Source organism: Arachis ipaensis, chromosome B3 (assembly GCF_059453495.1).
Source record: "Arachis ipaensis isolate K30076 ecotype BB chromosome B3, ASM5945349v1, whole genome shotgun sequence".
NCBI lineage: Eukaryota > Viridiplantae > Streptophyta > Magnoliopsida > Fabales > Fabaceae > Arachis > Arachis ipaensis.
The window spans coordinates 137,396,961-137,424,879 of NC_142438.1; the positions used below are offsets into that span (position 1 = coordinate 137,396,961).

General features: G+C 31.5%; 3 protein-coding genes across 3 annotated transcripts; all 3 read left to right on the forward strand.

Moving 5' to 3' along the window:
• The first annotated feature begins 5,566 nt into the window (after positions 1–5,566).
• On the forward strand, positions 5,567–7,840 carry LOC107631346 (H/ACA ribonucleoprotein complex subunit 3-like protein). The gene is made up of 4 exons (XM_016334773.3): positions 5,567–5,700; positions 6,150–6,227; positions 6,800–6,842; positions 7,609–7,840. Exons 2-4 carry the CDS (start codon positions 6,174–6,176, stop codon positions 7,704–7,706), a joined length of 195 nt encoding a protein of 64 aa, XP_016190259.1. The 5' UTR covers positions 5,567–5,700; positions 6,150–6,173; the 3' UTR covers positions 7,707–7,840.
• A 13,671-nt stretch (positions 7,841–21,511) lies between these two features.
• Positions 21,512–23,675, forward strand: NRT2.5 (nitrate transporter2.5). The gene is made up of 2 exons (XM_016334772.3): positions 21,512–22,741; positions 23,205–23,675. The coding sequence occupies exons 1-2, from the start codon at positions 21,582–21,584 to the stop codon at positions 23,575–23,577; spliced, it is 1,533 nt and encodes a 510-aa protein (XP_016190258.1). The 5' UTR covers positions 21,512–21,581; the 3' UTR covers positions 23,578–23,675.
• A 971-nt stretch (positions 23,676–24,646) lies between these two features.
• On the forward strand, positions 24,647–27,901 carry CRK3 (cysteine-rich RLK (RECEPTOR-like protein kinase) 3). The gene is made up of 8 exons (XM_016334771.3): positions 24,647–25,269; positions 25,340–25,725; positions 25,809–25,922; positions 26,009–26,148; positions 26,242–26,452; positions 26,550–26,784; positions 26,990–27,134; positions 27,265–27,901. Exons 1-8 carry the CDS (start codon positions 24,884–24,886, stop codon positions 27,589–27,591), a joined length of 1,944 nt encoding a protein of 647 aa, XP_016190257.1. The 5' UTR covers positions 24,647–24,883; the 3' UTR covers positions 27,592–27,901.
• The last annotated feature ends 18 nt before the right edge of the window (positions 27,902–27,919 follow it).

The window sequence follows — 27,919 nt, forward strand, 5'->3', positions numbered from 1 at the left end:
AAACTTCTCCAAGAATGTGCCTGCTACTGCTGCTACTGAATCTATCAGATATGCTTATCTTAACCCGTCTCCTGTCTCTCTATTTGATATTGCGTCTCTTTTTAAGTATCTTCTCTTCTCTTCTGGTAATACTCTTGCTGTTTTTTTCACTCCTCCAGGTAATTCTAAATAGTATTTTGATTCCGGTTACTTTCATCACATGTCTCCTTTATGTCCTCTTTTTCTCGTCTTTGTCTACCACTACAAATGCACCATCTGTCAACATTGTTGATGGTTCCCTCTTGCATGCGACATATAAGTGTTTTATTTCACAGTCAAATCTTAATCTCCCTGATAGTTATTTTATTCCAAAATTAAACTTTAATATTATTTCTATTGGTCAACTTGTTGATCTCAGTTTTCATGTCAATTTTTCTATTTCTAATTGTTACGTGCAGGATCGTCGGACGGGATAAATTATCGGGACTGGACGTAAGGTTGGAAGGTTGTTTGAACTCGAGAATCTTCATATTCCTCATACGTCAAATCTCTATATTTTTTCTTCTCCATCTACCTTTTACTTGTGGCATCACCGTCTTGCCAACAACTCCTTAGAAAAATTGCGTCCTCTTGTGTCTTAGAGTATTTTAGGTCAGGTTAATAATGAGTCTTTTGATTGTATTTCTTGTCAAACTGCAAATCAACCAGCTTTATCTTTTCACAATAATTCATCTCTTGCTTGCTCTCCTTTTAATCTTATCCACTTTGATGTTTGAGGCTCTGCTCCCACCACTTATATGGGTGAGGCTCAATACTTTGTAGTTTTCAGTGATGATTATTCACGCTTTACTTGGTTTATTTAATGATTAATTGCCATGGGCTGCCTCTGATTTATATTAATTTTGTCACTATGATTAAAACTCAGTTTTCTAAAGTCATTAAAGTTTTTCAACATGATAATGTTATGGAATACCATGACTACAAACTTTTAAATTTTCTTGCTGAATAGGGTAATTTGTTTGAGTTTTTTGCCCTAGTACGTCTTAACAAAATAGACGGGTTAAATGCAAACACCATCACATTCTTGACTCTATTCGTGCAATGCTTATTTCTTCTATGTGTCCTGAGCGTACTTGGGGTGAAGATGTTCTCACTGTTGTCCATGTTATCAATAGACTTCCTTCTTCTGTCCTTTGTAATATTACTCCCTTTGAGCATCTTTATCATGCCTATCCAGATTTCAGTTCTCTGAGTTTTTGGTTGTGCTTGTTTTGTTCTTCTTCAGCCTCATGAACATAGTAAATTTGAACCTCGGTCTCGCATGTGCTATTTTCTTGGTTATGGCACTGAACACAAGGGTTATCGTTGTTGATATCCTCTCTCTAGACGTATTCGTATCTCTTGCCATGTTGTATTTTGGGAGCATCACCTGTTTTCTAGGTTCTCTTCATTTGAGTCCATTCTTCCTACTCAGTTACCATTTTTCAATAACCCAAATGTTAATCTTTTTTTCTAGTGATGATTCTACAAGTTCTATCTCAAGTCAACCTCTTGAGCCACATACTTTTCCGCCTTCGCCTTCTCCCAATGATTCCAGATCGGACGATGATCCTACTCCTGCTGTCATGCCTCCTCCTTTCCATTGTTCTTCTAGAATAAGAAACCACCACCTCATCTTCTTGATTATAATTGTTTTTCTACTATTTTTCATCACCATGAACCTAAGTCATTTCGAGAAGTCTCCACAAATTCAAATTGGTAGAAAGCAATGTAGGAAGAAATTCAGGCACTTGAAAAAGCACACACTTGAGACTTGGTTGATCCTCTTTCTGATCACAAAATTGTGGCTAGTAGATGAGTATACAAGATCAAGAGTTGCTCTGATGGTTCTATTAACCATTATAAGGTGCGGTTGCTTGCTCAAGGATGTACGCAAGAGTATGGTATTGATTATGAAGAGACTTTTACTCATGTTGCTTGTCTCACATCTGTTCGCGCTCTTCTTGCCATTATTGTGGTAAAAAAATAGTATCTCAGTCAAATAGATGTGAAGAATGCATTTCTTAACAGGGATTTGAAAAAGAATGTCTATATGAAACCACCCTGGGGATATCCTTTTCTTCTAGCAAAGTCTGTCTCCTTTGGGAGGCATTTTATGGTCTTAAGCAAGCTCTTCGTGAATGGTTTGACAAGTTCAGTACCACTATATGTAATCTCGGTTTTACTTGTAGCCTTTACGAGAATGCTCTCTTTATTTGTAAAAGTGAATATGGGGTTGTTCTTTTACTTTTGTATGTTGATGACATTATCATTACTGGAGACGATGTTGATGGTATCTCTGATCTTAAAGCATCCCTTCACCACCCTTTTGAGATGAAATATCTTTGTTCTCTCAGTTATTTTCTTGGTCTTGAAGTCATTTCCTCATATGACGACATCTATCTCTCTCAAGCTAAGTATGTTTCTGACCTTCTTGCTCGAGCCGGATTACAGATAGTCGCACTAAGTCTACTCCTCTTGAGCCTAATGTTCGGTTTACTCCTATGGATGGCTCTATTTTGGATAATCCATCTCTTTATTGATAGTTAGTTGGAGGTCTTGTCTACTTGACTGTCACAAAACCAGACATTGCCTATCCAGTTCATGTTCTTAGCTAGTTCTTGTCAGCTCCTCGTACTACTCATTATGTTGCAGTTCTTTGAATTATTCGCTACATTAAAGGTACTCTTTTTCATGGTCTTCACTTTTCTGCCCACTAATCCTTAACTCTTGAGGCGTACTCAAATGCTAATTGGGCTGATGATTTCACTGATCGTCGTTCTACTACTGATTATTGTTTGTTTCTTAGTGATTCTCTCATTTTCTGGCAAGCCAAGAAACAAACATTCACTGCTCGATCAAGCACTAAAGCTAAATATCGTACTCTTGCTGACACCACTGCTGAGGTTGTCTCGATTCATTGGCTTCTCGAAGACTTGGGTGCCCCTCAGTCGTCCCCAACTGATGTTTATTGTGACAACCGCAGTACTATTCAGATTGCTCATAATTATGTTTTTCATTAACACACCAAACACATTGAGATTGATTGCCATTTTTTCCGGCAACGTCTCTTTATTGATGTTGTTCGTCTCGTAACTGTTGGGACTCTGGATCAGACTGCTGATATCTTTACGAAAGCTCATCATCCTACTCGTTTCTGGACTCTAATGTCCAAACTCAAGATGGTACCTTTAGCTCCCACTTGAGTTTGAGGAGGATGTTAGAGTATAATTAGGATTAATTAGCATCAATTATAATTATTTAGCATATATGTATATTTATTATAGGATATTACGCTTTTATTGCTTTGATTCTTCTAACATCAATATATAGCCTTATATATTGTATTATTCTTCAACTCACTGAATAATAGACAACCTTTTTTTTAGATTACTCTCTTGTTTCTAACACTGAGGATGTTTCTTTTCTTGTTAAACTGTGCTTCTTTTTATATGCCATGGATATTTCTTTTTATGCATATAAGATATTTGATGTTTCTTTTTATATCACTGGATATTTCTTTTTTATTCATGTATTATACTGGATGTTTCTTTTTAACGTGCACCTCGTGTTAGATCTCCAGCGACGACGGCAAATTGTGGAGGCGGAGACGGGACGCAATGTGACGGTGCAATGAGAGAGAATGGGACGTAGTATGAATGTGTGTTTAGAGAAAGTTAGGTTGTCTAATCCTAATTATTCAAATTTAAAAATATAATTATTTCTAATTAATTAAAAATATGATTTTTGAAATTAATTTAATATTCTTTTTTTAGCTTGTTGTTTACCTTCTTCACAATGAACGTTATTTTTTTTATACTTTCTTCTAGATAAACGTACTACTAGTATTTATGTTTTGGTGTTGTATGTAACAATTTTGCAATTCTTGACTTTATAGAAAAAGTAATTTTGCATGCATGCGAAACAATAAAAGAAAGTCTTAAACGTTATTTTATGTTTTATGTCTGCAAAATAGGAAAAAAGAGATATTTAAATAAGGCAGACATCACCAGCATGGTTGTTTTTATATTTGATAAATTTTTGAATGGTGTAAAAAGTGAAAGAAGAAAAAATAAGAAAAAAGTGAAAAAAAAAGGAAGAAGACGAAGATAAAAAATAGAAGAAAAGAAAAAGAAGCAGGAATGAATTAATAATGCATAATATTAACATTAATTGACTGTAAAATTATTTTTTAAATTTTATCTTATATTGTATGACAAAAATAATTTTAATCATTTGAATATGTTATATTATTTGAATATAGATTAGGAATATATAATAAAATTTAGATTTAGAGTTTAGAATTAATATCCTATTTGAATTTAAATTAGAAAAGTTAAATTTTAGATTCTATTCACTAAGCTTTTATTTTAGAATTGAAATCAGATAAATTAGATTTTATGCCATGTTGACTAATCTTTCATTGGAATGCGAAGTAGTTCTATTTTGCAGCAAAAAAATTTCTCTTCAGCAAAAATTTCTCTAAGTCTATTTTGTATACTATAAAAGTGACATTAACCGAGCCAGAAGTATAATATTTTAGTCTCTAAAATTTAAAAAAATACACTACATTAGTTCTATAACCATTTTTTTGTCAACTGAATGATAACATCGTAAGCGACGTGACACAATCTTTACCACGTTGGACATACTAACGGCTAGCTGAACTAGCAAATTAGTCTTATTGCACCAATTTAGTCATTGTCTTCTTTATGACTCCAAATTTATAAAAAAACATTTAGGTTAACATTCTTCTTTTTCTCCTTCTTATTCTTCTTGTTGTTGGGCAAGAGATTGGAGATTGATCCATATTGAAAAGGAAGTAAGAGTATATATAGAGGTATTGAAAGACTTTGAAATTGTCAAATTGGAGATATTTTTATTCAGATTGATCCAACGTGACAAGAACTGTGCCATGTTGCTCATTGCATTAACATTCAGTAGACGGAAAATAAATGTAAAATTAACATGGTCTATTTTTTCAAATTTAAGGGACTAAAATAGTGAAATTGAAATTCGGAAGACTATTTCAATACAATCCACCAACTTCAATGTCCACTTTAAAAATTGTAGGTAGCATCTACGAAATTGTACTCTCTATCTTTTGCAATTTGAGCTTGCGAAATCTGCGGTTGCGAAATTGTTATATACCACGTAAAAATATAAATAATGTTATATTTGTCGAAAATGGTAAATATCTTTTTTTTTTATTTTAAAAAAGGCCCATATACGAACGGTAGAATAAATTAAAAATGATATGATTTATTTTTCAATCAACAAAATTATTGGTAGTGCACTTTCAAATTATCTATTTTATTTCATTTTATTTGCCAATTGATTTTTTCTTGTCCCAAGAGATTTCCAATTTTTTTAAAGATTGGGCGTTAAGATTCTACTCCTTGGGCTTGTTGGGTTGTAACTTGAGAAGGTGGTTAATGTCTTAATGAAACAATGGCCCAAAATAAAACTTATTGAAGGTTGCGGAAATGACACGAGGAAAACCAAAAAATTAATAAAAATAAAAAATAAAAATCAAGGAGAAATATCCAAAAATATAAAAGTAATATATAAATAAATAATTTGTTTAGGGTTTAGGGTTCTAGTCTTCAAAGTTAAATCGCACACAGAAGGTGAAAAGGAAGTGGCGCAGGATCGATTTGAAGGTTAGGAGCTAGCTAATTGGTAAGTCAATGAATCTTCAAGGCAATTTGCTTAGCATGTTCTGCTTCTATTTTGTTTGGTCAGTCAGAAAATGAGGCGAAGAATAAATTGGAGAAAATATTGTCATGTTTTATATTATAATTTTTATGCGTGATGAAAAAGGATTTCAAGATTTCTTTGGAAAAAGGAACCTATTTTTCATTACTTTCTTTTGTTGATAATTTTTCTCTGAACACTTTCCCCAATTTCCGAGTAGGCACCCATGTGCATATATTTACTATCTTATTTCAGTGTATATCGTGAACTAGTTGGTTAGATGCACATGACTCTTGATTATTTCTCATTATTTTCATACTTTTGCTGTTATTAACCCTAAATCCTAGGTATAGAAATAATTCTTGTATTTGTTATTAGGTGTTTCTACTTTATGTACATGTTGATGCTCAAGGTTTTGTATTTTTCCATTGCAGTAATTTACTGAGATATTATCCACAATGTATCTTCAGTTTTACATAAATGACAATGGTGATAAAGTTTACACTACCAAGGTAAATTATCCCTAAATCCATATTGAGAATTTAACATGTTTTTATTTTTTCTTTTTTAAATTGAACTTGGTAGTTCGAAAACTCAACTTGTTAATGCTAATTTAAGTTTAGAACTTGGAAGTATTGAACAAAAATATCATGCTATTTTTGCTCCATTTAAATTGATTGTTGTAATGATATATGATTCTTGAGAGTTATAGATAAGCTGTGTATTATTGACCCTCCACAACTCCCGTAAGGTTTTTATGGTAAGATTACCTGAACATTGATATAAATAAGATGTTTGAAACATTGCAAGTTTGTAGACATTTAACTTGCAAATTGACAACTATGCTTGTAGACATGTGCCATTGAATTTTTCTTTTTTGGTTCTTTTAAGCAAAGCTTTATGTGTCCCGAGATAAAAGAAATCGCTTTGTGATGACACGAATGATATACTACCGATGATTATTCAATTGTCAATTGGACCTTCTCTTTGTGAATTCATTGCATGAAAGACAAGTGTGGACATTGTGGCCTCTCGATTGTAGAAGTTTAGGTTGCACTAAATGTTAGCTGCTTTGTGTTTGCAGAAGGAAACACCACTAGGTTTGGCCACACAATCTGCTCACCCAGGTAGCTATAAATGAGTAATCTCTGTAGTTGTTTAGCTCTGCTGCCCTTGCTCTGTTCAATGTTTTTTGCATTAACTGAACATTTATTTTTTTATTCATTTATATTTTTTGGATAAATTCTAGAAATCAAAATATACACTTAAGGGTCCCCACTTATATGTAAGTCTTGTAAATGAGTTCGAGTCATCCGTTCTTGCTAGCAATCTGAGTTGCTCTATTGAAGGCTAGTACTTATATTTTATACATGCGGTACAGCGGTAGTCATGTTGGAAATTGGAACTTAATAATTGGGACTGATCATGTCCTGTTTCACTAAGATCTTACTTATTGAGGTTTGTGCCTTTTGTATTGCATATTCATGGTAGAGGTGCCAAACTTATTTTAGCAATTGCAAGAACACCTCTAACCCTTGCACTTAGACACATTAGTGTATGCTGTAGTCCTTGTTTGATTTCAGTCTCAGGTCATCAACATCAAACATGTAGTGCAGCTCTTTTGAAATGAGAGGAAATGCTAATGATAGTTCAATCTGAAGCTCATTTTTAAGAGTAATGATATACCAATTTATCTTCTTAAATCTTAAACATCCTCCTAATTTAAAATAAAAGCAACAAGATAAGGATTAGGTGCATTATTAAGTCGAATCTCTCAGTGGATAAGTTATGTGGATTTTCTTTTCTCTTTCCATTTATTTTGCTTTTGAAACAGCATTAATTGATTAGTTTTGGTTCATTGATGTGAGTGTATTATTGTTTCTTGATATGCAGCACGCTTTTCGCCAGATGACAAATACTCCCGGCAAAGAGTTCTTCTGAAGAAGCGTTTTGGTCTGTTGCCAACACAGCAGCCACCTCCCAAGTACTAAGATATACGCATAGCTATTATTTGTGCCATCGCCTTTCACTCCCTGTTTGTTTTGCTCCTTGATGACTTGGTGTGAAAGTTATGTATCTCAGATATTATTTGCCACATTTAATGTTAAATGAATTAAGCTGTTGAACATTTAGTTTGAGGACTGTATCTTAACAAGTCTCGTATATTTTTTATTGTTCTGTGGAATTTTTCAAACTTCAAGTTATGACGAATATCATAACTCTGAAAAGGAAAAATAATGTTTTCATCTTTTTCCTACTTTCTTGAAAACTAGTATGTGATTCAGATAGTAGCCAGATACATTAATTTGCCTTATTGAATCAATGTGAATTAGGTTGGTTTCTTTGATACATCTCTGGAGGCATATTAAAAATTTGAGATGTGGTTAATTTTATTTCACACGTCAGCAGATTTTAGTAATACGTTAGTATTTTTGAAAAAACTAATTAAATTGTTGAAATTTTAAAGGAACAAATAGATTTATAAATGATTTTCCAAAAACTATTAAGAGCATTAAGAGCAACTCCAATGCTAAGAAATAGAGTTCCTCTTCTGATATATGGGGACTCAATTACCATTGGAGTGAAAAGGAAAAGAGGGCTCTTCACGGGGATAAGGTTGAGAGTTCCTCTAAGCAGGGACTTGCAGCAACCAATAAAATCATGCCATGTGGTAAGTTAATAAAAAAAATAAAAAATATATTAAATATATATATTAAATACTTATATATCTAATTAATTAATTATTTATATTAATTATTTAATAATTAGTTATATTAAATTATAATTAATATAAATAATTGTTAAATCAATATCAAATATTATTTATATTGTTATATTAAATCATAATTAATTAAATTTATTTTACATAAAAAATAAATTTAATTTTTATATATTATAAAATAATTTTTAGTTGGATTATTTATTTTTATTTATAAAATTTAAAATACTAATCAAATTTAAGTTATTTATTTTAATATTTTATAATATTGAATTATTTTGAATTTATAAATTTAAATAATATTATTATAAAAAATAATAATTATATTAATTTTAATTACTTAATTAATTAATTAGGTGAGACCATAATAGGGATTAAAGTTAGTTCCTTCTAATGGAGAAGAGAGAGATTCTTTGAGTTTCTATTTATTAGTTATAACGCAAAATCTGATGTGGAAGCACTTTTTATAACAGATAGACCATAAACAGGGACTGAAATGAGTTCCTTATGTTATCTGATTAAAATCGTGAGGCCTTTATTGAAAGGACATGCTCAGGGTCAAAGGCACCGTGAAAAACATGTCAATTAGAGGCGTAGTTTGCTAGAAAGCTAGATGAAAATGGGCCATCACCCAAGAACTTGATGATCATATGCATGTTGAAAGTTTTAGATCAAAGTGGGTGGAAAAAATTCCGTGTCTAAACCAACTTGGGTTAGTCGAGTGGTTTGCTCACTCGTTCTCTTAAACAAGTGTCGGATGTTTAAATCTTGTCTTGTCTATATAGTAATTCATTGGTTGGTGGCAAACTCTTAAATAGAACTTAGATCAACGACAAATTAGTGAAATACTACAGACAACAAAAAATTTCACAGAAGTGCGTGAGATTTTGTCGGGTCAGGAAATCTTGCAAACAACAAAAAAATTACACAGAAGTGCGCGAGATTTTGTATTGATGATTCTGAATTGTGTTTCAGTGGTTGATATTCTCTCTTTTAAAACTTGTGTGTAAAATTAAGAAATACGAAGCTTAGAGAAATTAATAAATTAACTTTGGTGAATGGTGATATATTATATGAAAAGAATAATTAGGGGAAAAAAGAAGCTTACGAACATGTAAAATATATCGTATTACCTTGAGTGAATAATTAAGCAAAGTGACTTTACTGGTTAGTACAACTGCAACTACGTTATTGTTTATTTGTTTGTGAACTTTCTCCTTCTCATTATTTAAATAATATAGATAGAGATACTCACAACTATCAAATAAAGGAAGAATCCATTTCTTTAAGATTTCAGAACATTAAAAATTTACCTATTAATTTATAAGCATTTAAAAGAATATTTTATAAACATTTTTTAAAACAATCATGCTACATTTTTCTTATTCTAATGTGAGTATATTATTAGAGGGTAGTCAACTAAATTAATCTGTTCTTACAAAACGATGTGGTGTCATTGGTTATGACTTATTGTGACAAGTAACCTTTAAACTATATTAAATCAATCAATTTGATTGGATTAACTAATAGATTATCAGGGATCAACCGTGACAAGGCAATTTGAATGAAGCTTGGTTTTAATAGCGGTTTTGATTTTCTGCACATATATTCTCTATTAATCTATTAAGGATAATAACGAGACGTAGAAAGCAAATTTTATTTATATTTATTATAATTTATTTATTGTTTTTTAAATATTCTGGTAAAAGTGTGCTTGGTACCCTTTTCATACTATTGTCTGATAATATCAACCAAATGATTTCGATGTAGAATGAACATACTACATTTATTTATACCCCAAATTCTACTATCATTCCACCTTCACCGGTTCGACTTTAATTCAGAAAAAGTAATTAATAATAATCGGATTTATCTGAAAAATGATACACGTGTTTTAATTCGAACATATCCAGAGCAAGTCTTGTGGACTTATTACACCGTTGAATGGATTTTTTTTTATTTATCAAAGATAGGAAGTTTGAACTCGCAACTTCTTAAATGAGTATGAGGAGACTACGTCATTTGAACTATAACTCATTGGTGGTGGTTGAATGGATTAAATTTGATCAATTTTATTTTAGTAAGAATATTCTATAGTGATTTATAATGATTATAATATTTAAAAAAATAGTTAAAATTAAAATAATATTTTTTATTATTAAATAAGATTTTTTAAAAAATACTATCAAAAAATATTATGAAAATTTAAATAAAAAATATAATTTTAATTTTAGCCATACTTACATCATTATGGTAACATATTCATACTCTAATCTATATATATATATATTACTCCACCTTGGAGGAGGCAACTTTCGAGGTATGCACGAAATGAGGACACTGAACACATACCTAAAGTCAAAGGAGGAGCATTCAAATTCAATTATTTATTTTGAGATTCGCCAAAAGATTTGGATGTAGAATGAATATACCCTACCTTATAATAATAATGCTCACGAGATTCTGTATATACCATTGAATATTCTCATTTAATTTGCATCATCTATCGTCCACTCGCCTAGATTTCAATGATATTGATTATTTGATATTAATAACAGTGTAAGAATTGGTCAACATAATTGTAATTGAAATCATCTGTTTAGACTTTTAGGAGTTTATGCTTCTCAAGTTTCACATATACAGTGTCCCACAGTCACAGCTCATCATAATATCTTGGACGAAGCAATCCTCAAACATTAATGATACACGTTATTATAGGAGTACGATGGAAAAAGATTAAGAAAAAATATTTAATAAGAGAATATAAATCATTTTTCATCCTTAAAATATATATGGCAGAACAGGGATATGGCATAACAGGGACGGACATATAGGTTGCGTTTGTTTTCAGAATATGACATTAACACTTTATTTGGATGGAAGATGGAAAATAAAAGAAAAGAAAATAAGAGAAAAGAAAATAGAAGAAAAAAAAATAAAAGAAAAAGTTGATTTTTTTTATATTGTTTGAATGAAGAGAAAATAGATGGAAAGAAAATAGGAAAAAATTTTTTTTTTGTTTGGATAGAAAAAAAAGTAAGAAGAAAAGAAAATCATAACTAAGTGAAATTACATTAACATCCTTCTCTATATTATATATAAATAATACTATATCAATGTATTTTTACCATTGTTTCTATAAAGGATAAATATATCTTTTACCATTGTTTATACTTTTTTAACCAGTTTTCATCTCATGTCCCAGAAGAAAACTTTTCCATTACCTCCGTACCACTTTTATGTTTTCTTTCCCATTTTTTATCTTAATCCAAATAGAGAAAAAGTTAATTTTCCATTCATTTTCCATCCTTGCGTTTTCCTTCCACCCAATTTCTTCTAAACCAAACAATGCATAAGATATAGATACTGAAACATAAAATTACGTTTGACAAAAATAAATATTAAATTAGTATATTTTGTGTTTTTATTTATTAGTATTTTGTCCTATTCTCAATATCTTATTCTGTCTTGTTCTCAGAAACAAACGCAGTCATAGGGATAAGTGGAGCTCGACTTCCAATTTTTTTAATTAATAATAATAAATTATTAAATATAAAATATTAATAATATAAATAAAAGTTTATTTTAACTTAAATATTAATGATTTCTAATATTTTAAAAGTAAGTAATAATATTTAAAAAATTTTAAAAATATATTGTTACTAATATTTTTTAATTAAATAAAATTTTTTAAATTCTATAAAAATGGATTTTTTTTGTGACCGTCTTTTTTTCTATTTAGTATTAATTTTTTATATTTCAACGACTATAACGGAGAGATTTTTTCAACTATAAATATTGTGAAAAATAACTCAAAAATAAAATAAAAGATGAATTTTTTGCTAATTGTCTTTTAATTATATTGAAAAGAAAATTACTGAAAAATTTGATACAAATTCTATTATCGATGAATTTTATGATAAGAAAAATCGACCACTTTATTTACTTTGTTAGTAAAAAGTACACACATATTTTTTATATTTTAAAATATATTCTTTATCGATATATTTTTGTAATACATCTTACATTATATAATTTTTTGTATAATTTTTTAATATTATATATGTTATTAATTCCTATAATAATATTTTTAGATCTGCCTCTCTGCGAGAAGATATGAGCTAGCTGGGTACAAAGCAATCACAAAATTAATTAAATTGTACCAGTGAAAATAGCATGCTTTAAAAGACTAGTCTAACCTCTCAATTTTCATAAATTGTATAATTCGACAAATATCACTTTTTCAATGAAAACTTTGTTTATTATCTTTGTATTCTCTTCTTTGTTCCTTAGATTCTATCATAATTTTTTAGGCTATTATATTTTCTAGAAAAAGTGATGATAAGAGATTGTAGTGAGACTAGAAGTTTATTTAATTTACATTAGTGTAAAGTAAAACTTGAGTAACAATGTCGTATATTAATATATTCTTTCCCTTTAATTTGAAAAGTCGAAGTGGTGTTAGGTTAATAAGTAGCCGACAAAATCATGTGAAAAATGTGCTTGTTTCTAATTATGTTTGTGGATTATGACCGAGTTATCATAAACATGAAGACAAATAATATTTACTTTAAAAACTTATATTCAATTATTCATATATAAACATGTCATATCTAAGAGGGGAAATTAAAGAAAAAAGAATATATTCCTTGAAGTATTATCATTATGATTTAGATATAATTTTGTGAAGTGGAACCTTGCTTAAGCTGTGTTGAATATGTATCTGGTGGTTAGTGTTACCCAGATGGTTGTTAGAATTTTATATTCTAATTGCGATTTAATTTATTATTTGGATGTTACTAAAATTATTAAAAAAATTTATTAGTTAATTATTTTTTAAACAAATAGTAATATAACGAAACAACGATTAAATAAGTTACATCACATTAAATGCAGCACAATGGCAGCATGGCAAAATTTGAAACCGCCGAATTCAAAAGTTAAAAATATAATTTAAAGGTGTTAAATGATGGAAAACGGCATAACAAAAAAGATAGAAATAAAAGAAAAAGACATTCAACACGTAAAGACATATGTATCTTATCACAAAAAATATTACTGACTTTAGTATCAGAGTATTTTGTAGGTTGTCTACCTATCCTGGTTCTATATACTTTGAAACTAGGATCTTCGATCTTCACCCCTTTCGTTCATAAACTCACGTCATGTACGAATATTTGGCGCCATATAGATCATACTTCATCATAGACCGTGGCCGAACATCAAATTTATTCTACTACTAATTTAGAGACTCCACAAAAGAACCAATATCGGAAGGACGGACACGAAACTGATCTTTATTAATATAAAAATTAATTTGGGTATTATTATAATTATTAAAAAATTTTATTAGTTAACTATATTAGTAATTGGTTAATTCTTTGATGGAGAAAATATCACGATTCATAAAATGTATAATTTAAGTTTCTAATTTTAATTATTATAACAGAATCTAGTTTTGTCTATCCTTTTGATGGTTCAAGAATTAAAAATTTTAAATTTAAATTAAAAATTATTGACAATGTTCGAAGATACATAAATTATTAGTTCAATGAAATAACTAACAATAATATAATAAAATAGTTCTCCTTGTTAATATGTTAAAAGAAAAAACTATAAAATATAACGATAATACTAAAAAAAAATAAAAAATCAATCAAAATAACTAAAATTTATTTTATTTAATATTTATTAATTCTAACAATAATTAATAAATATTAAATAAAATAAAGTTAAATTATTTTTAAATAATATTTTTTAATTATTAAATATTTTAAAAAATTTAAATAGATTTTTAAAGATGGAATAGCTGCTGCATTTAGAAAGATTCAACACACACTTTGATTGGCAGATTTCCTTTGTTTTGAGCACTGCATTTCCTGATCAGTGATGAGCCGGCCACAATTATATTTTTCTTCTTTGTTTCTCTCTTTTGTTTGTACCTTTCATTCTCCATTTTATTATTCATTTATTCTCTCTCTTTCGTTAATACAACTGTATTAATTAATACACGCTGCTTAATTACTTTATTTAATTCTTTGTGGTTTCATTTCATCCCTAAATATTATCATCATCACATTAAAAGAAAGAGCATATGCTGTAATGTACTTGTATTGCTTTGGAAATTTTAGAACCGCTAAATAATATGCTAGTTACCTATTTGTAAAATTGGTAATGCTAGAAAAATAAAAAAATTAGTCAAATTTCTGTTATTTAATATTTATTAATAATGATAATAATTAATAAATATTAAATAAAAAAATTTTAATTGATTTTAATTAATTATTTTTTATTACCAAATATTTTTATTGTAAACTATTGTATGTTTTATTTTTTATTTTTTTAAATTATAGTTCAATAAATTTTAAAAGTCTATTTTAGTTTTTCTTAATAGTTTATTCGGCTAATATTGACGTGACAAGTTAGATAAATACTAAAGAGGAATATTAGGGGCAGTAATTTTGGTGTTTTGTAACCATCAATTAGTCATTAATAGTATTTTTAATGGTGTAAAATTATATCTAATGGTGAAAAATTACTTATTTTTGTTTTGATAGTTAAATGCTGGCTAGAAAATACAAAAGTTGCTGATCCCTGAACTTTTCCAATACTAAATAGTAGCATAAGGTTGTCATCTTATGAAGAAAAATAAAAAATCAAACATGTAAACTCATATATTTTGAGTTAATACATATTTTATTATTCTAATCTAACTACTTACAATTTTATCTTTTATTGTTGCATTGAGTTAGGATCCGGAGTACATAAACAACTAAATACAAACAAAATAGAAATATGATTAATTATTAATATTAGCTTCTAAGAAAAGGAATATCCAAGAGTTTAACGATTACTTACCTAAAATGATGTGAAGAAGAAGAATATCTATCTCATGCTACATAGTCAAGAAATGCGATTAAATTTCCTAAAGTTGATTCTCACTAGTTAGTTCTCCAATCAATGCATGTTTGGAAGGACAAAAGACATCTCACGCCATTCATTGGCAATTTGGCATGAAAAAGGCCTCTATGCATGTTTCCATGAACTACAAGTCAAAATTTGAATTTTCATGGCAATAAAACAAGAACAAGTTGTCAATGACCTAATTTCAAGGTTAAAAATGTATGAGACTCGGCGATTAGGAATGTTAAAAATGCCTCCATTGCACATGAGAAGTCATGATGTGTCACGGTCTCAGTTTTATAAACAACGCATTTATGGGAGTTTAAAGTCTGCCAGCCTTGAATTAAAGAAATTCAAAGCTATAATTTTTATACTTTCCTTACTTAATTATCTGCCTTAACTCGAATTCAACTCTTTTAGATAGTCAACAAGAAGTGCAACTACCTGGTATCAACTAGCAACTTTTTATTTTATTTTTTATTTTTTTAGAGTAAATATGAACTTAAACTATAATGAGAAACCTTTAAAATCAAATAAAATAAAACATTCAAAATCTAAAAAAATATCTAAAACTAAATAAAAACAAACGTTCAAAATCATTGTAAAAAGAATATTCAAAACTTAATAAAAAGAAACATTTGAATCGTAATAAAAAAAAATTTAAAATCTAATAAAAAATAAAAATTTAAAATTATTTTAAAAAATCCAAAATTTACAAAAAGGAGAACACCGCTGTAAGAGAATATCCAAAATCTAAATTAAAAAATTGAAATGTAATAAAAATAAACATCTAAAACTTAAAAAAAAAATGAGATATAAAAAATTATTTTAAAACATTCAAAATTTAATAAAACGAGACATCTAAAATTATTAAAAAAAGAATATCTAAAGACTAATAAAAAAAATTTAAAACTATTAAAAAATAATTCAAACTCAAAAAGAAGAGACATCTAAAACATAAGAAAAATAAACATCCAAAACTAATAAAAAGAGTTGTCCAAAACTAAGAAGATATTGCAAAGAAAAATATCTAAAACTATTAAAAAAAATCATCCAAATCCAAAAGGAAGAAACTTTCAAAACATAAGAAAAAGAAGCATCCAAAATTTAAGAGAAAAAAAAAATTCAAAACTAATAAAAAGAATCGTCTAAAACCAAAAAGATCTTGCGCAAGGAGAGGTCGCGGCTAAACTTGTTGAGCCGCCGTGGGGAGCTCTCAACCACCGGGAGATTTTGGGGAGGAATCAAATGAGAGAATATAAAATAAAAAGACACCACATCCAACTCAAAAACCTTAAGGTAGTAAGTTAATGGATCTCTCATCTTATAAACTCCTCACTCTTCCTTACTTTCGTTGATGTGAGACTAACTTCATACACTCCTCACACTTGCAACATTAACAATCTCTCCCTCAAGTATGAGCATTCACATCAAGCATCAACTCCCTTCTAGCTCCTCCACCACATATGAGTATTCGTCCATCACACTGCCGCAAAATACCGCGGGACATGCCACCCGAACCACTTTTGACGAGAAGACTTTCGATGCTTCATCTTGAATACTCTTTAAACCAAACCGATTAACCAACAAGCTCTGATGCCAGTATGAAAGAGCCCAGCAGTAGAAACAACACAAATATTCAACACAAGAACAATATAAAAGCACTCACAACACAATATGACAGCAACTATGAACAAGCAAATATAGCAAGTAAAGCAATAACAAGAACACACCGAGATTTTAACATGAAAAACACCCTCAATGTGAGAGGTAAAAATCACGAGTCATTCAAACCAATGAAATAGTTCTACTATAATCAAATGAGGTACAAGAGAGTCTCAAACAAAGTACAAAAATGTGCATATAACCAGCCAAAATATCAAAGCACCAAAACTTACAAATGAGAAGCAAGAAAATGAAAAATACCCAAAAACAGAGATGCTGTTCGAAGCTTATTTCTCCTTCTACAGGCCTCCAATCAAAATCTCTACCGTTCAGAATGAAGAACAAAATGAGAAGAATCTTCCAAATTCCATGTCAATCCAACGGTGAAAGAATGAGAAACTACTGTTCAAAAATTACTGCTCTGTGTAAAACTGGAAAACCAATTTTCTCTCTTGTGAAGCTAATTTCTCCTATCGTAGACTTCCAATCAACGTCTTCACTGTCCAGAATGAAGAACAAGATGAGATAAACACGCAATTCAAATTTTAAGTCGATCCAACGGTGAACGAATGAGAAACTGTCATTTGAAATTTACTGCTTTGCATAAAAACGAAAATTATTTTCCCTCTTCTCTCTCACTTAGTGGCTACCCTCTCACACTTTCAAAAGACCCAAAATCTAATTAGGATTGTGATACAATAGGTGCAAAAGAGACGCTCCAAAAATTGGATTTAGACCTCACAAGGGAAAGAAGAAAGCCCAACAAGTCTCACTCGCTGAGTTTATGATGCATCGCCATGGTGTGATCCACGACCTTCTTTTGAGTTCAAATTCATGCGGTGTTGTGTGTTCACGATGGAAAGATGTTACGACGGTCGGTGACAGAAAAAAGTCGTGTGTCGTTAGTCGGCAACACAAATAGTAATCCGAATGTGAAGTGACTGAACGGCGTGTTATGCGACTGTAGAGAAAAAAATTAAGAATTTGTGTAATTATTTTTTTATCATAAAAATAAAATTAAGGTGATTTTATAAGTGCTATTTTTATTTTTATTTATTGAATTTTTTTTAGTGGACTGTATGACTAATCGGTTAGATATACTTTTTCCAAGTCTAATTCCAAACACACATTCTTTTATATAAACTTCAAAACAATATCCAAGTTTCTTACAAGACAATTGCAGAAAAAAGAAATAGCAAAAGAATAAAAAAATTAAATAAAGGATAAATTTGCCGGTCACCTTGGCACCCGAGATTCGATGCATTTAGCCGCTAGAAATATTAACTATTAACACCTTATAAAGTCCATATATCTCTATATGATATTAATCAATTTCTCATCCCTTCATTTTCTGCATAAAGACAAAAACAAGTGGTTGACTTGACTAGCATACTATAATGAAACCAAAAACTTATCTATTTTTGCTGATTGTTTCTAGCCCCAGGATACAAAATATACTGAAATTTTTACTAAAATTTGTGGTTAATAGAAATATTTTATCTATCTCATTCTCTAAATAAATTTGTCTATTCATAAAATCATAATACTGTTTTAAAATATTTGTATTTATGTGACGTACACACATTAGGTGGATTTTTTATTTTAATAATAAAATAATTATAATAATTATTGAAATAAATAATTTAAAAAATATTAAATAATTTTATATGTATTAGCTTACCGTGTAAACGAGATATATGTAATTTTTTAATTTTTGTATATCTGTAAACGAGATATATGTATTTATAAATAATTAAATGTAATTTTTGAAAATAATAAAAAATATTAATGATTTAAATTAGACTCAACTCTTAAAAATAGAACGTTTTAAATAATAAAGAAGATGAACGATTTTGAATAATAAAAAAGATAAACCGTCCATTTTAATAAATGATAGAGAAGATGGACTGTTCATTGAAAATAAACACGTCAACACGTTGACGTAAAAGTACATAAGTATAGTATTAAACTGCCTACTATTAATACGATTGCCTTTTTTCTAATTACTCACCATTAATACTATTGTTTTTAACTGACAAAATTTTTAAATCTTTTATGTACTCTTGAATATTAATTTTTAAATTTAAATTATATATATTTTAAATTTTGTTCGTTGCATAAAAATTTGATATATAATTTAAATATAATTATATTTCAAATTTTGTTTATTGGATGGAGTATATAAAAATTTGAAATATATTTAAATTTTTTTTGTTATATGGGAATATATTTTAAAAGATGGAAAATATGAAGTTGATGCGCGATAAATAAAATAGAAAAAAATGAGAAGAAAATTAAGACGGTTATCTCCCACTCTTTTTCTGTTTTATTTATTCCGATTAACGTCTCCTGATAATTGACAAATATCTCCTAACGATTGGCAAACGGTTATCTCCTACTCTTTCTCTATTTTATTCATCTCCGTCAATCTCTCCTAACAATTGGTAAACGGTTATCTCCCACTCTTCTTCTGTTTTATTTATCTCCTTAACACACAATTAAAACGGTTATCTCTCATTCTTTCTCTCTTTTATTTATCCATCAACTTCAGGCTTCTCATTTTTTAATTTTTAGAAGTGGGCACAATTACTACAATTACCATATTTATTCTCATTATGTACCTTGAATATGGTAAGAGTTTTTTTTTTTTAAATTTAAATCAATCCAATTCAATCTATAATTTAATCTAAAAATTTTTATATACTCTTTTTGAGTACTAATTAATCAAATATATTCATTTTAATCTCTTCTATGTACTAATTGTATGTTAAAAAATTTGGATTATTGATATTATTAATATTTTTTTATTATTTTTAAAAATATATTTTTATATTTACAAATACATATATCTCGTTTACAAAAAACGAGATATATGCTACACTGTAAACGAGATACGTACAAAATTATTAGTTTACAGGATAAATGAGATAAAAAATAATATTTATTTCGGTAAATATTTTTTAAATTATTTATTTTAGTAATTATTATAATTAATTTATTTATTAAAATAAAAAATTCACATTAGGTAGTCCTGAGATTCCAATTGCACCAATTACGTCTCAGAGATTGGAAAAATTGCACCATAGTAGTCCGGACCAGTTTTCCGTTAACGACACGCTGACGTGGCTTGATGACGTGGACCTTTGATGACACGTGTCACCTGATGGTTTGGCCACGTGTAACGGAATGATGACGTGTCGGTCAACGATACATGGCATGCTGACATGGATGGGTATGCCACATGTCACAATGATATTTTGCCATGTGTCAGATTATGCCACGTGTCGCAATGCTATTTGTCCACGTGTCATCCACTATGTCATCGTTACATGTGCGCTAAATTGGTCCTTACTTTGCATCAAATGACTCATTTTAGTCCTTGAAATTGAATATCGTGCACCAAATTAGTCCCTCCATCTGTTTTTTCTCATTTTTTTATAAATTTAAAATTCTCATTATATATTTGAATACACTAATTTTAATTTTATCTTTTCACAAGTTATTTAAATACAAGTGTTTTTATAAAATATTTTTAAAATATTAGTTTTAATTATACAATTTTTTTCTACAATATTTTATTAAAAGAATTATGTGACATATTGATATTAATTTAATAAACAGTGTAAGTTAAGAGTATAATAATATTCCTTAATACATTTTTTTAATATTTAACACTTTAATAAATATTTTAGAAATTCTTGATAAGGTACTTATTATCTAATATAAATTCATTATTCCCATCCATTTTAAGAATATCCGATTTTTTATATAATTAACTTCGATTATAATAATTCATTTTATCTATAACTTAGTTAGGCGACTTTTTCATATATTACACTATTAATTAATATAAATACTTATTGTAACCATGACTTGAACAATATTAAAACAGATACAAATAAATATAAGAGACAATAATAAAATTTTGGTTTTAGTTAACATGTACTCTAATGATACAAGTTAACATTATTAATTAAAAAATTTATTATAAAATATAATAAAAAATATAATTAAAATTAGTGTATAAAAAAATATTGAGAATTTTAAATTTATAAAAAATGAGAAAAAATTGATGAAGGGATTAATTTAGTGCACGGCATTCAATTTCAGGGACTAAAATGAGTCATTTGATACAAAGTATTTGGTGCACATGTAATGATGACATAGTTGATGACACGTGGACAAATAGCATTGCGACATGTGGCATAATCTAACACATGGCAAAATAGCATTATGACACGTGGCATACCCATCTATGTCAGCATGCCACGTATTGTTGACCGATATGTCATCATACCGTTACACGTGGCCAAATCATGAGGTGACACGTGTCACTAAAGGTTCACGTCAGTGCTTCGTTAAAGGAAAATGGGTTAGGGACTATTATGATGCAATTTTTCCAATCTCAGGGACGTAGTTGGTGCAATTAGAATTTCAAGAACGATTTTAGTGTACGGCGTGAACCTCGAACCACTCTGGGGATTTTGTCGAATTAGAGTGTTATAGTATATATTGAACTCAAATAAGTTGCAGAATACTCGGGCTTAGCTTGTTTGTTTAGGCCAATCCAATTCCAAGCATGGAAGTGGAGATCTCAGCAGTAGCAGTAGCAGCAGGCAGCAATGAATCTCAAAAATCGAGTGTGGCAGTGGATTCAGAGAACAAGGCCACAGAATTCAGACTGATGTCCATAGCCAAACCACACATGAGAGCATTCCACCTCTCATGGATCTCCTTCTTCTCATGCTTTGTCTCCAGCTTTGCAGCACCGCCCCTCCTCCCCATCATCCGGGACAATCTCAACCTCACCGCCACAGACATCGGCAATGCAGGAGTGGCCTCAGTCTCCGGCGCCGTCTTCGCAAGAGTAGCCATGGGGACAGCCTGTGACTTGGTGGGCCCTCGCCTGGCCTCCGCCTCCCTCATTCTCCTAACTGCACCGGCTGTCTACTTCACCTCACTCATCAACTCAGCCACCTCCTACCTCCTTGTCCGCTTCTTCACCGGATTCTCCTTAGCTACCTTCGTGTCCACGCAATTCTGGATGAGTTCCATGTTCTCTGCCCCTGTTGTAGGCAGAGCAAATGGATTCTCCGGCGGATGGGGGAACCTTGGAGGAGGGGCAACCCAACTCATCATGCCATTAGTCTTTTCCCTCGTCCGAGACATCGGCGCGGCGCAATTCACGGCCTGGAGAATCGCATTCTTTGTCCCTGCATTCTTCCAGATGCTCACAGCATTCTCTATATTAATATTTGGACAGGACACGCCAGACGGCAACTTCCAGAGGCTAAAGAAGTCAGGGCAGAAACCAAAAGATGAATTCTCAAAAGTTCTTTTCCATGGTGTAACTAACTATAGAGGCTGGATTCTGGCGTTGACTTATGGATACTGCTTTGGTGTGGAGTTGACTATTGATAACATCATAGCTGAGTACTTCTATGACAGATTCAATCTCAAGCTGCACACTGCTGGGATCATTGCTGCCAGTTTCGGATTGGCGAATCTGTTCTCCAGGCCCGGTGGAGGGTTCATATCTGATGCAGTTTCAAAGAGGTTTGGAATGAGGGGTAGGCTCTGGGCCTTGTGGCTTTGCCAAACATTCGCTGGTGTCCTCTGCATAATTCTTGGGCTTGTTGGATCTTTGAGTGTTTCTGTTGTTGTTATGATCATATTCTCTGTGTTTGTTCAAGCTGCTTGTGGCATGACCTTTGGAATTGTTCCTTTTGTCTCAAGAAGGTTTGTGTTCTTCTTCTTCTTTCATTCTCTTTAGAGTTATCTTTAGTTCCATTGAATTGCTTTCCATTTTCTCCAGAGTGTTCTTTTAGTCAAGTTCAGACTCATTGACACAAAGAGGACAAAAATAGAAGTAAAAGAAAAAGTGGAATAGGATAGGTTCTTTTTTCTTTTTGGAAGTCATTGATCATCCTTACCTATGTACTTGATTGAGACATTGAATATGATTCTCTGGCATATAGTATGGTTCATGCATCATATTTATATTTGGAGAAATATTGAAGCCATTCATGCATACCTATGTAATTGGCTGAAACTGGGAATGTGATTCTCTGGTATTATTTAGATATCTGTTTCAACTCCTATTTTATTTCCATTAGATTAGAATGTGATTCCCACTTGATCACTCAACTTTTGAGATTTGATGTCTATAAACACCATAACTCTTGATAATGATGATGTTCAGGTCATTAGGAGTGATATCAGGAATGACAGGAGGAGGAGGGAATGTGGGTGCAGTTGTGACCCAACTAATATTCTTCAAAGGATCAAAATTTTCAAAAGAGAGGGGAATTACACTAATGGGTGTGATGATGATAATATGCACCCTCCCCATATGTCTAATATATTTCCCGCAGTGGGGTGGCATGTTCTTTGGTCCATCATCAAAGAAAGTTACAGAAGAAGACTACTACCTTGGTGAGTGGAACTCAAAGGAGCAAGAGAAAGGGTCACACCATGCAAGCTTGAAGTTTGCTGATAATAGTGTTAGTGAGAGAGGCAGAAAACACAACACTTCAACAAGACCTAATGATGAACCAACACCAACATATGTTTGATTATTTATTTCCCCTTTTCCAAGTTGTAATAATATTAATGCCTGTTCATAAGTTTGCTTGCTGAAACAATACTGTTTGATGAAACTTTGATTGCATTCTTCCTCGGCTTCATCCAATTTTGAATTTCTCCTAGTACACCCTTGATATTGTGAAATACCATAATTTTCCAATGAACAAGTAAGTTGTGACCGATTCAGACTCTCATATTAACATGATAACATCCCAGCATCCCATGAAGACTTTAATTATCAATCAGTGCATGAAACTTGAATTACAACCTTGTTTGGGAAACAATAAAACTTCAGTTCAAACAAGTTTAAAGTATCTTATTTAATATCCATTGATTATTACTAGAATAATTATTTTCCTAATATTACTGCTTAATTTAATACAATGCTAGTTCATTTATTTTTCCCCTATCAATAAGGTGGTAAGTCTTTTGCTACTAACCATTAAATTAATCTAAGTTGGTTTTTTTATCTTGGTTATAAATGTCTTTTTTTTTCTCATTGAAGGAGTTTCTTTTTTGTTTTTGTTCAGAAGGATTTTTTTTTTTGGGTAATATGGTCAGAAGGAGTTTTGAGTCAAGAGAGTTAGCCATGGTTCATTCTAGCCCAGTGCAATACAGAATTTAAATAGGCCTGTAGAAAGAGCTAAGCCCAAGACCTACAAGAACCAAGTCCCAACCAAATTCTGGTTGTTGGCCTATGGAATTTTTTGCAGAGTGTTGACCCAAAATGAGTACGAATAGAAACAAATAGGCCTTAGAGCATGACAGGTCCACGGTTGAAGTTGACACGAGTTAAGCAAAATTCTGAAAAAAAAAAAAAGTTCTGAGATAGAGACTTCACCAGTGGCAAGTGACGTGCAACTCTCAATTCTTTGTCGACAAAATTTTAGCCACGGAAAGCAAGAGATGAGTTGACTTGAGTGACACGCCCAATCTAGAACTTGCTTTCTCATTGGTCAATAACCAAACGAATAATGTAAACTAGAATTGACAAACAGGTTCCTACGAAATTTCCTTCACGCTTATCGTTTATGATCCCTTTGTTCGCTCATACATGATACAACAACGCTATTTGCTATCTTTATAGTAAAAGTACATAATTGATTGTTTGTAATAAAAATACATAATTAATTGTTTGTAATAAATCTTTTATATTAATAATACATGATTAGAACATTCATCCACACAATATTTTGATATAGAAAAGGTTTTAAAAGCACATGGAGAGCACAAGTTGTGAATTGTATATATCTCCTTCACCTTTGTCAAACTGACAAGCCATTGATTTTACCTGTGATGGATTCAGCACCCTTTGTGGTTGTCCTCCTTCTCTTGTTCCTCTGTTGCTTATCAACTCCTTCGCTCTCGGACCCCAGAGCCACAAGGGCGGCCTTGCTCTGCACCAACAGGACCGAACCTGCTCCTTCCCGTCAACTCTTCGTATCAAACTTCCTTGCTGCCATGGACGCACTTACCCCTCTCATCTCAACTAAAAGGTACGGAGCAGTTATCAACGGGACTCGCAACTTGACGGTCTACGCCTTCGGCCAGTGCATGAACGATCTGTCTCAGCAAGACTGCAACATGTGCTTCGCCCAGTGCAAGACACAGATCCTCACCTGCCTTCCCTTCCAGAAAGGGACACGTGGCGGCTCTCTCTTCTTCGATGGCTGCTACCTCAGGTATTTAATTACTTGCTTATTGTAACCGCTCAGTTAGTTAGTTACAGGCTTCGTCAATTCAATTCAATAGGTACGATGATTACAACTTCTTCAACGAGAGCGTCACCGATCGAGACACCTCGGTATGTAACGGCACCAGTAACAGAAACGGCGTCGTTTACAAGCGCAATGCTTTGGAGTTGGTGAGCAACTTGAGTCATCTGGCGCCCAAGAACGGTGGCTTCTTCGTTGGCTCATTCAGCCGCAAGAATGTGAGTGTTTATGGATTGGCTCAGTGCTGGAAATTTGTTAATGCAACTTCCTGTAAGAGCTGTTTGGCTGATGCTGTAACTAGAATCGATTCGTGTCCTCCCAAAGAAGAAGGGAGGGCGATGAATACTGGTTGTTACATGAGGTATTCCTCACACAAGTTTTATTACAATTCAACCACTGTTGCTTCTGCTTCTGGGAATCATGGTGAGTCAAACTTTAAATTGTTAGATAGACGTACATGAATGTTTGCTGAGATAACTTAGCATGAAAATCTTATTGTATGATAGGACGGCGCAAGCTAGCTATAATTCTGGCTGCATCTTGTGCTGCCCTGGCTCTTGTTCTGGCTGCTGCAACATTTGTTTACTTTGCAAGGAAGAATCTACTCAAGAGAAGAAGAGGTGTCATTTTGTTTATCTATCTAATTTTTGGTTGTTTAGCCAAACTCCTAATACTAACATTTAGTGCAATGTTATTTCTATATCAGATAGGCGACAGTTTGGTGCACTGTTGGACAGAGTGAACAGGTCCAAGCTAAATATGGCATATGAAATCCTTGAAAAAGCTACAAATTACTTCAATGATGCAAATAAACTAGGACAAGGTGGATCAGGCACAGTTTATAAAGTAATTATTGATATTGTTACCTCTTTCACACAACCAAATTATTGATTGAGCAACTAATGATGTTATACTTTCCTGTTTACTTCAACAATGTAGGGAGTTCTGCCTGATGGAAATGTTGTGGCCATAAAAAGGCTTAGCTTTAACACAACACAATGGGCAGATCTTTTCTTCAATGAGGTCAATTTGATAAGTGGTGTTCATCACAAGAATCTTGTAAAGCTTTTGGGATGCAGCATTACAGGACCCGAAAGCCTTTTGGTTTATGAATATGTGCCTAACCAGAGTCTCCATGATCACTTTTCAGGTTATTAACTATATATATGTATATCTGAGATCTGATGATAAATGCAAACCTTCTTAATTTGGTTCTGGTTATTTACTTCTCCTTTTATCTGTTGCAGCTAGGAGGATTTCGCAGCCATTGACTTGGGAAGTGAGGTACAAGATCATACTAGGAATTGCTGAGGGCCTGGCCTATCTTCATGAGGAGTCTCCTGTTAGAATCATTCATAGAGACATAAAATTAAGCAACATTCTGCTAGACAATGACTTCACACCGAAGATTGTGGATTTTGGTCTTGCTAGATTGTTTCCGGAAGATAAGTCTCACCTTAGCACAGCCATTGCTGGCACACTGTAAGTACACAACCAAAGAACTATGCTACGCCATTATCAATGTTTAAACTATGATCATAGGCTTTAGGACTTTAGGTTCATATTCTTTGCATCACTGCTATGCATTACAGTGTGCCTAAGCAAGCAACCATTTATAACTGACTAAATGTTAATGATTGATAAACAATTCAATTTAATCTTACAATTTCTTTTCTGTTCGTATTAGCGGTTATATGGCTCCAGAATATATAGTTTGTGGGAAGTTGACTGCGAAAGCGGATGTATTTAGTTTTGGAGTTCTAGTTGTTGAAATTGTATCTGGCAGAAAAAACAGCTCCTTCATCTCCAATTCATCCTCTATCCTACAAACGGTAACTGCTATCTTCTATATGCTTCTATACTATTTAATTTTATGATTCTAACAAGCCAAATTTTCTTCATAGTTCTTGGACAACCTTCCTTGGCTGATTATCATTTTTTTTTCTTCTGCATTTATAAAAGTTGTGGAGCCTTTTCGGATCAAATAGGCTAGCCGAAATCGTTGATCCAGCCCTCGAGGGTAACTTCCCTTCAGAGGAAGCATGCAGACTGCTGCAGATAGGGTTGCTTTGCGCGCAAGCATCTGCAGAGCTGCGACCATCGATGTCAGCAGTTGTTCAAATGATTAACAATAACCACGAAATTCCTCAGCCAACGCAACCGCCGTTTCTTAATTCTAGTTCTTCAGAACTCAGCAAATCAAGTTTGCCTGGATATAATTTTCAGCCAGGATCCATGACTCAGTCTTCAGGGGACAGCATGACAGAGAGTCTTATTGAGCCTAGATGAGACGTACTACAAAATGTTTCTCTTTTCTGCACATATTTGCTAAGGAACCTGATGACAGAGTTGCTGGCAAGGTTTCATCCTTGAAGCTAGCAATGGCATAATCCATTAATCTAATGGTGGATGAGCGATGAGTGTAGCACGATGTTCCACGCTTAAATATGTACACAACATTTTTCATAGGAAATATCTACTTGAGCATACATACACACTGACATACCTATAGTTAAATTTTGTTAAAATTTTGTACATTACAATATCATGTGTAGTTATGTTATATGAAAGAATCCATGAGTCAGCTAATTATGCAAAATCCAACTTTGTTTTCTTT

Coding starts and splice junctions, on each gene's coding strand:
- LOC107631346 (XM_016334773.3), top strand. CDS start 6,174: ATGTATCTTCAGTTTTACATAAATGACAATGGTGATAAAGTTTACACT. Junction 6,228..6,799: donor ATAAAGTTTACACTACCAAG/GTAAATTATCCC, acceptor TTGTGTTTGCAG/AAGGAAACACCACTAGGTTT. Junction 6,843..7,608: donor CACACAATCTGCTCACCCAG/GTAGCTATAAAT, acceptor CTTGATATGCAG/CACGCTTTTCGCCAGATGAC.
- NRT2.5 (XM_016334772.3), top strand. CDS start 21,582: ATGGAAGTGGAGATCTCAGCAGTAGCAGTAGCAGCAGGCAGCAATGAA. Junction 22,742..23,204: donor GTTCCTTTTGTCTCAAGAAG/GTTTGTGTTCTT, acceptor GATGATGTTCAG/GTCATTAGGAGTGATATCAG.
- CRK3 (XM_016334771.3), top strand. CDS start 24,884: ATGGATTCAGCACCCTTTGTGGTTGTCCTCCTTCTCTTGTTCCTCTGT. Junction 26,149..26,241: donor GATCAGGCACAGTTTATAAA/GTAATTATTGAT, acceptor TCAACAATGTAG/GGAGTTCTGCCTGATGGAAA. Junction 26,785..26,989: donor ACAGCCATTGCTGGCACACT/GTAAGTACACAA, acceptor TGTTCGTATTAG/CGGTTATATGGCTCCAGAAT.